This window comes from Egretta garzetta, unplaced genomic scaffold (genome assembly GCF_000687185.1).
Source record: "Egretta garzetta isolate BGI_Z169 unplaced genomic scaffold, ASM68718v1 scaffold79, whole genome shotgun sequence".
In the NCBI taxonomy this organism is placed as follows: Eukaryota; Metazoa; Chordata; class Aves; order Pelecaniformes; family Ardeidae; genus Egretta; species Egretta garzetta.
Window position 1 is genome coordinate 5,758,752 of NW_009260791.1, and position 11,703 is coordinate 5,770,454.

The window sequence follows — 11,703 nt, forward strand, 5'->3', positions numbered from 1 at the left end:
TTCCCTCTCCCCTCCCCTTCCTCATCTCCGGCAGCGCTGGGGGACAGGGACGGAGCGGGGGTGCGGCACCAAGCGTGCCACAGGGGCAAACGGGAAAGGACAAGGGGGAAGTAATGAGAAAAAAAAAACCACAACAACAAAATAAACCAAAACAAAATAACATAAAATAACATAAAGTGAAATAAAGCAAAACAAAATAACCCCCCAAAAAAGCAAAACAAAACAAAATAAACCAAAATAAAATTTAAAAAGCAACACAAAATCAAATAAAATAAACCAAAATAAAATAAAAACAAAGCAAAACAAAATAAAACAAAACCAAATCAAAATAAAATAAAATAAAAATAAAATAAAACAAACCAAGAAAAACCAAAATAAAACAAAAAAATGCTATTATTATTAAAATTCAAGTCCTGGTAAACTGAGGAGCAACTACTGGGAGGGATGCTGAAATTTCTGAGGGTACATGGGTACCCCTCCCTCTCAAACCAGTAGGCACAGCTCTTAATTTTAATTTAATTATTAGCCAGAAACAGCTTCCTCCTGGTTCCCTTCACCTTACCAGTATGGAAATCTCCCCTGCTGGCAGGAAAATCTTGACACATTTAGCTCCTAAAGAGACGGTACTGTTCCCAATAGCTACCGAGTTTTTTGTTCCTAACAAAACAGCTATCAAGGGACAGAGCAACGACACAGAAGTTCATGAGAACTATCGTTAGCATCATCACTGTAGCACACTACACTTAGCTTGTATAATAGACGCGTTTCCTCCCCCAGACTTTGTCTTTCAAGAAAACAATGCCCAGTTCTTTACCATATCCACAAATGACCTAGTAAAGGGAGTAAAGAGCAAAGCAGCAAAGGCTGCAGCTGATACAGAATTATTCAGAAAAGATTAAACTGCAGCTGAGATAAACTGCAGAAATCTTTCGTAATGCGATGTAGCAGAGCAATAAGAAGTCAGATTTTGCATTAAATTCCACATCAACAAATGCACTATCCAGCACCTAAAGGGAAAAACCCATTATACATGCCACAGCCTTTAAATGAACTGGTTTTACTAGGAAACAAATCTCAGAGCCATGGTGGGTTCTTGACATCAGGGCTCCATGGTGGGCAAAACAGCAGAAAGAATTATCGGAATTAATAAGGATAAGTAGAGAAAGAAGCACAAAACACCGTTTTACCTTTCTATAAATCCTTCTGAAATAGAGTTTGTGCCCTGTGTCATAAGAGATAGCCAGGGGAAAAAAAAAAAAAAAGGTTCTTTAAAAAGTGACCAGGTATGGAAATGCTCCTGCATGGCAAAAAGCTAACGAGGTTAGAAGCAGGACGTGCTGAAGCTTGGAAAGGAGACAGCAGAGGGTGGTGACAGCTCAGTCATATCACAGGAGGCCTAAAAAGGCAAAGAACAAATTTCATTCCCTGTTTCATGTAAGTATTCCTTTTTCTCAATTAACATACCACCTAGTAGTTTTAAAACAAACACCATGAAGTTTCGGTGGAGTTTTCCTTTCAGTGCATGTATAATTGAATCTCATTCTCGCAGGATATTGCAGAGAACAAAGATGTGGAGAAGCCCATCCACAAGTGGCTGCTAAACACAGGTGCACGGGAAGCTCCTGAAGCTCTGAAAGCTGGATGTGTGGTCCAGGACAGGACCATTACACATTTATCTGCTTAAATATTTTCTTTCCTAGGTGTCTTCAGTTGGGCAGGGCCAGAGATAGGGTGCTGGACTACGTGGCCAGGCATGGTGTAGCCAAGCGGGAAAGCTGGATCACAGCAAGGCTGTGATTTTCTGAAGTTCACATGAAACTTAGGATGGAGCTGAGAACTGACTTCACACCTATGAAGCATCATATCAGGGATACAGCAACATGTAACCACAGGAGCAGTTTCCCTGCACAACTGTGTGCCAGAGTTTCACTTGCTGGTCTGGAAATGAACCAGGCAGTAAAAGCGATTAGCAGTGGAAAGACACTAGACAGCTGTAATTATCTAAATGCCTTCCTATTAACCATGTGAGAAACTAAATCCTCACAATCACATTCGTTAGTGAATGCTAACGACAAACTAACTACATGAAGTTTCATTTGATTAGGTAGAAGAATTCTACTCCAATATGATTATGTTACACAGAATGACCTAAAAAAAAATAAAACCAGCCTGCCTCAGAGAGCAAATGAATGTTAATACTAGCAGACAGGCAGAGAAGCCCTGTCCTTGCAGTACGAGGGCAGCTCCTGCTGCCTCGTGTGCTACCAACGGCACAGCCAGGCCCCTCGGCTGATGGCAAAATGTTCCCAGCTCCCCGGGGCAGCTCCTGCCCCCGCTGCTGGACCTCCTGCAGATGCTGAGCACAAGCGGGACCGAGCCAGTCCTGCTGCGGTACATCGTGGTGATTCACTGCATATTAGCCTCATTTAGAAAACCCTGCAATGTCATAGCGAGAGCAGATAGCAAGCAGTGGGAGAAATTCGCCCTGTTGATGCCTGTGCTGTTTTTCACCCAAGGGGAACAACGTGGTTCAATGGATGGGGCACCGGCGTGCGAGGTGTGAGCACAGCCTGACGGCTGCTGACCTCAGAGCCACTGGGCTTTCGCCAGCCCTGGCACCCCACATTGCGAAAGTGCGTCACCGGTCCCGACGCCAGACGTGCTCACTCCTTCCTGCTCTTGCAGAGCACGAGGAGAGCTAAACATAACAATTTGTACAGAGATGTGAAAACACCAGGGCAGGCATCAGTTTGCAGGGCAATCTGCCTTCTTGGTACCTTTGCTGATTCCTTTCTTGAAATGCAGACAAACCGCAAGCTTTGCCAAACACATCTCTTCAGAGCACCCACAGATACGAGCTAAGAAGAGCAGGTCTGTTGGCAGCAGGGATGGAGGAGCTCACTGCACCTTTGTGGGAAAAAGTGAGGGCAAGTCCAGCACCAAGCTGAATCCCACTGGATCTGTAACATCCATCATTTCTAGATACACAGGTACTGTGGTGGCAAGCGTGATGCCAACATCCAGACACAACAAACTAGCACCCATACTTAACAAAATGGACCATGTAACACAGTCCATCCATACCATGAGGCACTTGAGAGAAGACCTGCATGTATCCAGGGCCTAGGTACCACAGGGACACGAGGCAAGAGCAAAAGCCTGCACCAGAGAGTCCGTTTCCAACATGGGTACAGAGCGTGACTCACTCTTGGCTGAAACTGTAATCACAATTTTTAAGCAGGAGTTCCCTCTGTACCCCTTATTCTCAAGCAGATGACATGGATTTCTGGCATCCATGTGATTTTGCCCAGTCATCCAGCTTAGGAGATTCCAACCCCCGTGAGGCTCTTCAGGCAAGGAGGCAGCAATGAGAATGTAGCCTCTTCTGAGAGGGCATGCCGCGTTCCTGTGCGGGCACAAGTCCCTCCAAAGCCCATGAAAGCTGCTGCCGGTGCAGTCGAAGGGCCCCTAGACATCATCTCACCCCTCTTCCGCTCCCCAGCCTGACTAGTGGGCACTGCCTGGGCTGTTGGCATCCTGGGGACAACACGTGCACGGAGGCCAGAGGGGCAGGCAGGTGTCCCAGCACCCGGCTGCTCCCCAGCCCCATCCTGTCACAGTGCTGCAGGTGAATTCTTTATACATAATCAAATAAACCAGAAGGTTATTAGATTTGAATTAGCATTCACTAACACAATTGATTGTGTGGATTTAGTCATCTAAATGGTCAATGCTAGGACATTTGGGTAATTATTACTGTTTAGTGATATTTCTTCAGCTAATTGTTTTTATTGAATGACTCACTTTGATGATGCAGCTGAAACTAGTGTGCAGCTGGGCTCCTGAGGACAGGGGTTTAGCTGCCCAATCCACCTCCTAGAGGCGCCCTCGCTCCTGTAAACAATGCATTTGGGTGCCTCTGGATGGTCCTTAGGAAAGGACCCATTTGGGAACTGTTCCTGCCCCTGCTCATACATGCCTGATCGTACACGGGATGATTTCTCACAGCAGCTCACCCCATCAGGGTTAAATAAAACTGAGCTAAACTAAGCTGAAGTGGGGTTTTTCCAAACTCTGCTTGAATGGCTGCCATCTGTGAGGGCAGCAGTGCAACGACCCACGTAAGCTGAGGTATTTCCTCCTCCACCCTCCTAGGCACACCCCACCCTCACCCCAATGAGAAAAGACCCCACTTATGCTGCCCTCCTGCCCCCTCCTCCACAGAGGGGCTCAGCCCTGCTGCCCCAAACCCAGGCTGAGCCCCAGCTCCACAGCAGTGCCTGCCTACATGGGAGGGCTTATGTGGTGGTCAAGCTCTCAGCATCTCCCTGCAGGCAAGCACAAGGGGGAAGGGGTTGTGTCCCCACACACACCATTAACCCCTGCCTGCATTTGGAGGGACACAGGTAAGAAGGCTCTGCCTGCATAAAACCATGCCAAAGCAAAAGCCAGAGCTAATGTTAAAATTTCCCACCTGTAGCTGTCTGGAATAGTCCAGATGAGCAGACTGTTGCTCCAGCGGCAAGAGTGTACCCATGCCTGCTGCAATCAACAGCTTCCTCCAGGTACGAGGTCTCCCTGGACTACTGTTGTGCTCCCCAGGTTTGGCAGCATCAAAGCGATGCTTATCAGAGACCTCCAGATGAGGCAGCTGAAGGAAGGTACTAAAGGATGCATGAGTGTGACCAGGTCTCACGGTCATGCTGTGCCTGAAACTGGGTGATCTGGCTTGGGTTTTGTTCTACTACATCTTGTCATTTGAGATCAGCTAAGCCAAACATATGGAAGGAGTCAGAGAGACCTGCAGGTATTTCCCACCCCACAGGGCAGGAGGGGGGACTGCACCCCCAGTCCAGAGAGCAGGGAGCTGCTGCTCAGCCCCACGCAGGAGGGCTCAGTCACGCAGCCTGGGTGGCCTTGAGGTGACAGCGACTTGATGCTGCTTGCTAGGAAGGCTGGGAGCAGGCACCTCATGCACACAACTCACATGTGCCCTTTTGCTGTTGATTCATCCCAGATGTGTTAAAGAAGTGTGGGACTGCACAGGCACATGGCTTTGCTGAGCAGTGCCCGGAGGCTGTTTTGGGCAGAGCTCAGAGCACTGGGGTGCCAGGGGGACAGACAGACGTACCAAGTCATGCCACCGCAACAGGAACAGCAGACAGTGTGTGTGAGTGAGGAACCTCCTCAGAAAGGAAGATACGAATGTAACATAGATGGATGAGGTGCTGCTGTATACACAGAGGGTGAGACACAAGGTAATGGTACAGCCAGCTGAGTTGGGTTCCTGTAGGCTCCAAGACAAGGATACTTTGACTGCTTTGTCTTCTACCTCCCAGGTCTGCAGGGGCAAAGAACTGCCAGCTGGCGATGATACAGGAGGTAGCTGTGACGGCCACAGTGCGATGCTGCACTTTGGGAGGCAGGGGATGCAGCCAAGAAAAGGGTTTGTGTCTGTGGATGCAGGCAAATGAAGAATTAAATCGTGTGACTGTCAAACACTTGTTTCAAAGAGGGACCAACACGGCTTCTCTGCAGTGCTCTGGGGAAAATCACCCCCTCCTATCTCACTTCCCTTGCTGGCTTTCCCACAAGTGTGTTTCAGAGCCTCTGTGAATCTTCCTGTCTCAAGCATAAAACCAAACCCCTGGCCCTGAGTCTGTGTTGCCAGAGGTCAGGGTTTTCCCAAGCAAGTCATACTTTTCCCTGCTCAGAAATGTGGTCTGGGAAGAACTCAAGGATTACCTTTTCACCATTTGTCCAATGTTCCCGGACATGTAGGGAAGGCCGGCACTGTGTGTCCCCAAGGGCTATGCCGTGTGCAGGCCCTCCAGACGTCACCACGGCTCACGCACAGGACAAGGAGTTTGCAGAACTGAATTTACCGCCTGTGCACAAACCATCTGTCCAAGAAAGGCAGGAGCTTATCCTGGAGAGATATTTCTGTCTGGGAAACACCACAGCCATAAGTTAGTAAACAACGCCCACGAAATCTGAAGAAATCAGAGCCCTTAAAAGGCATACACTAAATGGGAAATCATCCCAGGAACGGATGCAGCCTTGGAGAGAGATAAATTTAAACTCCGTCCAGGCTGGAAAATCTGCGTGCAGACTCCGTCTGCTCCCTCTTCCTCCCAAACACGGCTCCAGTAAATGAATCACTGGACCCAGCACCCTCTGAAAGATGCACTGTATGCACAGCCTAGCTCTTTGGTGTCCCTTGGAGCTCTTCTCCCAGCTTATTCTCCTGCAGAGAATAACTGAGGTACCCCAGGCGCTGCAGCCCCGCTCCCATCAACAGCCATTTGTATAGGTAGAGGAAGGATGGGCTGGACCAGCTCTGTGCACAGCCCATAACCACTCCAGAAAAAAATGAGGTTAAAGCCTCAGGAATGTCCTGAGCAGAGGCCTGGAGCAGCCTGATGGGTGTTTTGCACTGCGGCACTTAAAGCCAAGCCCCCATTAGCACTGGCTCAGCTGCCGCCACTGCTGATACCCGTTGCCAGGCTCAGGCAATCTGTGTGTGGCAGATTTGGGTTACCCCTCCCAGAGCCATGTGGTCTGCTGGGCTTCGGGGCTCCCCAGGACTTTCACCAGGAGAAGGAGAGGAGAGCAGCCAGCCTTGCCCTCCTCCAAAGAGGGTGTGCACAGGAGGAACCGACCTCGAGACAGTCCCCGGGCTGGCAGTCCCAGGCCTTTTTCAGGAAGCACCCAGCCCAAAGTTCATCTTCTGTTGGGTTTGTTGGTTTGTTGGTTTTTTTTTTTTTCTCTCGCAGGGTTGTGCTCTTAGTATTGTCTAGTGTTTCCTGCTTCCTCCCCTGGCAGCTCCCCTGCTAGCCTCTACGCACAGCTACAGCGCTCAGTGCATCAGCCCCTCTGCTTGCCACATCCGTCCCCAGGGAAATCCCTGGGCCCACACGCAGTTCAGCTTCTAATTAAGGCTTGCCGTGTGCCTGTCTGCTGCGGCGGGCTCCCACTGCTTGCAGAGCAGCAGCACACCGGCTTTTTATGTTTATCCAGGATGATTTGCACCCACCAGCTTTAGGCACAGGAGCACCAGCAGGCTCAGATCAAACTATGCGCCAAGGCAGGCGGCTCTCACTGTCCCTGCAGCCTCCTGCTCAGACAGCCCAGCCTAACTCAGTTCAGGTCTTTAGTTTGCTCAAAATATCAGGTAGTACCACAGGGAAATTTGTATTCAGATCCAGTTTTGACCTTCTGGATCCGTAATCCAAACAGAAAGGAAAGCAGCTCCCTCCTTGACACTGCCCCGCTGACTGTCCGTGCTCACCCTCTGCCAGGCAGAGCTCTCCCTCTCGAAACCTCACCGGGTCGGTTTTCTGCACAATCCCCCCATGCTGCCCTCTCCACCTTTGCAAGATTCCTGCCTGCTGGGAAGAACAAGAGACTGTAACATTACCAAATGTCACAGCTGCCTGCAGGGGGAAAGTCCCTTCTTGATTATTACTGTGCTCCCAGTTCATATTTTCCTTGTCAGGTGGTTCCACGCTGTCTGCAGCCACAGAGGGGGCTGCACTGATGGGGAGCGTTGTTCTCCATATTGCTGAAGGGAAAGTTGTACAACAAGCTCAAGCGACCTGCCTCTGCTGCTCTTCCCCCAGCCCAAGTGTCTTCTTTCCTACATGAAACACGCGTGGCAGCAAGCTTTGCTGCATCAGGCAGCGAGCATCAGCTTAAAGCTTTGCAAGCGATATGCTTTAACAAACTTCCACGTGAGAAATGGGAATGACACCAGAGAAAACTTGTCTTCCAAGTGGCAGCCGATTTCAAATGACTTGACCTATATTTACTCTTAAGGCATAACAATAAAAGCAGTTTAAATTTATGTAGTACATCTCATCCCTAAGGATCCCCAGAAATGCAACCGGTTGATATATAAACAGCCCATGGTTCATGCAGAGAAATGCAGCTCTTCCCGGGACACAATACATGAGTTTAAGAGATGCCAAAACCAAGCTGCAGTCTAAAAATAGAGAGTAGCGTAGCCAGCCAGAAATCTAGGTCCATTAGACTCCGGACAGGACAGCCTAGTTAACTCCATTTCTGTATCTGTGGGACACCAGTAGGATTTTAAATGCCCTAATTTGGATCTTGGCTTTACATGCCAAAATTTACCCACCCACACCCCACCCATGCCCATATGCTTGGATATTATACCAGCTCAAATGAGGTGGATAAATGTTTCCTACTGCATCCACCACACTGCTTTTTGGAGTATCTGACTGTCCCATATAGCCTCCAATGAAAAAGTTTGAGGAGGTAGGGATACAAGCCCTCAACCCGGCTGGCAAAAATGGACTTTGCTTAAGTTTCCTTCTTCTCATCTGGCCATTTTTTGTAAAGCTTTCAAATTAGTAACAGTCATATTATTATTAGAAAGCAGGAGGGAAACACGTTTTCCATGTTTACCACTAATTGTTCGGCGGTGCCTGGTTCTTATCTCTACAGCAGCGGTAATTGGGAGCCTGAGATATGCAGATTTTAATTGCAAAATGTTATCAGACTGACAACGTTAAGTATTCCCTGGCTTCCATCGCACTAGCAAAGTCCCGAGACCTCTGGAGCAATAAACCGGAATCCTGTTCCAAAGGGGTACCTGTGAGTGCACGTACACGTGCAGAGAGCAGGTTTACTTCACCAATTTGCTTTGCTCTTGGTTTTAACTGCCCAGGCCAAGATCCTGCTGGATGTGGTGACTGCCTTTCCTGGTACGCTTACTGCAAACCATGCACAGTCCTCGAGATTAAATGGGAACAAACAGTTAATAGGTATCTGCAGCAGCAGTCACAAAAGGATGAAGTTGAGGGACTGACTCTGGTAAATCAACAGCACCACAGCGACAGCACTAGATGGTTCTCATGATTAGTGTGGCAATCAGGAAATTACAGTTTAATGTGTTTGCTGGAGGAAGCAGCACGAGAATGTTTCATGTACTTTAAAAACTGATTAAAACCCTACTGCCCCTTTTCAGTATTCAGGCACGCAAGGCTGCTTCTCCAAGCCCTACCAGCTGCTTTCTGCAAGGTAGAATAAAAGCAAACATCTCATCCCTGCAGCCCCGCAGCCCTGCCAACTGAGCGCTCGCAGCACTCAGAGTGGAGGAGGCTTTTGCAAAATGTAGCCCTCAGGTATCAGGTGCAAAACCACCTCTTGTAGTTAACAGCCTTCTACATTGTTAAAGTGACTTTTAGGTACTCCCTTGGTCTTGGAAGGGCCTGCTGGACCGGGCAGCGGAGACTGCTAACACAATCCCAAATAAAAAAAGGCAGAGAAGGTTAAACTCCTCTCAAGCTGATGAGCATAAAAAAACATTCCTGTGAAATGAATGCAGACATAGCAGAGGTGCTAAACACGAGACAACACAGGGGGTTCAGTTTGGCACAGATGACTGCAGCATGCGTAAAGTTTTACTCCTGTTTCAGCAGGGCTAACCCCTGTACGGCTGCTCCGTCCCCTGGGGCCATGTCCGAGCCTCCCAGAACTGCAACACCTGGGTGAGAGGCCACATAGGAAACCAGAGTTGTGATAGGCTCCACCTTATATCCCATATCCAAAGCGGAGTTTGTTTCTTTCTATTCTTTTTCTCCTGTGGACCATGTAGAAAATTATACAGAAGAACTGTGAGAATGTGGTAATTCTCAAAAAAAAAAATAGCATAGTACCTCAGTAGCGCAAAAGCAGCATCAATGACCTTCACCACCATTTCAAAACCTTTGCCTTATACTACCTTCTATATGCCGTCCCTTTAGGCAAATAGTGTACAACGACCTTGTTAGCTGTCAGGAGTTACAGAGAAGACAGCAGCTTTGTTTTAATGCTAACGAGGGTTCTGCTTGCCCCTGCATTGGCGGCTGGCTGCTACTTTACGTGTGGATCAGGGTTTAGAGCTGAATCCCTCCTGGATCCCTGCTGTTGGCTGCCTAATAGCCAGGGGTGCTGGCCCATGTCTGGGGCCCCCCGCGACGCTGGGGGCCAGGCTGCGAGCGGCTGTGGGGCGGCAGCATCTCCCTGGGGCAGGAAGTGGGCTGGCCTCGGCGCGACTTTCCATCCAGAAAACATTTTCCATCTCCTTTCCACCACCTACAACTGGCTGCAGTACTGCCGAGTTAAAACGGCACACAAAATAAAAACATCTCGCGTGCCTCCGAAAAGAGGTTTCTGATGGCAAATGCTTGCTAAAAATAGCCCCGCGTTTGCCTGCGAGAGCAGCTGGAGGTCACTTATAGAAGGAGGCAAAGAACTTGCTTTGCTGAACTCAGTTTCCAGCCATTGCAGCCAGGACAGGAAGTTTTAAAGTTTAATTCCTGCGTGGTTCTAGCAAAACCCCAACCGCAGGCAGCGTGGTCCTGGCTGGGCTTGATTCCCCTGCTAGTCAGAGCAGGAGCTTGCTTTCCAACTCCCTTCCTCCCTTTTTTGCAAGGGAAACAGGTAGGAGGAGATTAATTTGTTAATTAAATTCCCCCTGCCAATTTACATTCAAAAGGGGAAACTGTTTCAAGAAGCTCACAAAACTTTCATGACTATTAACCTACAAAAGAAGGAGTTGTACGGCTTTTTTGTAAACCTGCCCGAAAGCACCACCGGGTTGTCCCAGGCCAAGTGATGAATAACGAAAAAAAAGTCCAGGAATGGCACAGCTGGGCTGAAAATCGGGAACATCTGCTCACAGAAAGTCAGGCATTCACCCTCTCCTCTGGCTCCCCCTTTCATCTTTGGATTTTCTCATAAGTTCTTCTTCAAAGGGATCCCATCCCATGGGAAAATGACCAAAGGAAAAAAGCACAGACACTCTTACTCAGCAAGGCCAGCAGTAGTTGCAAGAGAAGAAAAATTCTTCATGGGAATCCCCCACATCTGAGAAGTAGAAGCAAAAATTCACCAGGGAAAGACTCAGCGCTGCCAGCCCCGCAGACGATGCCTTTTATCCATGTGGGAGCCTGCATTTAGCCAGTTTTCATTACCCGCGGATGGCACGACAGCAGTAAAAAGGAGCAGAGAAGAATCCTTGGGAATGGCCAGAGAAAGGGAGAATAATGGCAGGAAATGCAATCTCTTCCTAAAAATGCTTGTTCTCTTATGGGTATGTACTTTTTGAAAGAGGCCTGTTTAGTCCTGGACCAGAACTGGATGTACAGGAGCGGGGGCAGAATTCTCCTGTTCATTCCTCACCCCACTTCACTGAAAGAGAGTGAAAACTTCCACGTGCAGAGACACGAAATCCTCTGAACGCTGAGGCAGCACCCGCGCGCTTGCAGGTATCGCGACAGCGTGACACCAGTCATGTGCAATACCACCCCAATCTCTCCAAAAAGCGATATCCCCCCCCAAAAAAAAAAAAACCCAAAACAACCCCCCCAAACAGCAGGGCAGACGTGCTGATGCAGTGGCAGCCCTAGCAGCCCCCTTTCGGGTGTTGTTTAGATCCCTGAACTTTGAGCGTGACCTCGCTGCCCCCTGGGCTGCCGAAGGAAAACCTCGTCGCACCGGGAGCCCCCCGACCGGGCAGGGCAAGGGAAAGCCCCCCGGGAAAGCCGACAAGGGGCAGCCGCCCGGGGCGCAGCAGGGAAGTACCGACGGGGACGCCAGTGTGGCGAGTACTTCCCCACCCCCTGAGGTGGAAAAAGGCCAAGTCCCCTCCCGGGCCGGCCCCTTCCCTCCCCTCCGCCGCCCCGGAGGGGGCGG

At 49.3% G+C, this 11,703-nt stretch overlaps 1 protein-coding gene across 1 annotated transcript in view; it reads left to right on the forward strand.

Annotated features, from left to right (window-relative positions):
* NFKBIA (NFKB inhibitor alpha) overlaps nt 1-11,703 on the forward strand; it is a 17,680-nt gene that overhangs the window by 2,203 nt on the left and 3,774 nt on the right. Inside the window, exon 3 of the mRNA XM_035902041.1 lies at nt 8,405-8,415. Coding sequence (XP_035757934.1) covers nt 8,405-8,415 — 11 coding nt within the window. The remainder of the gene's footprint in view (nt 1-8,404; nt 8,416-11,703) is intronic.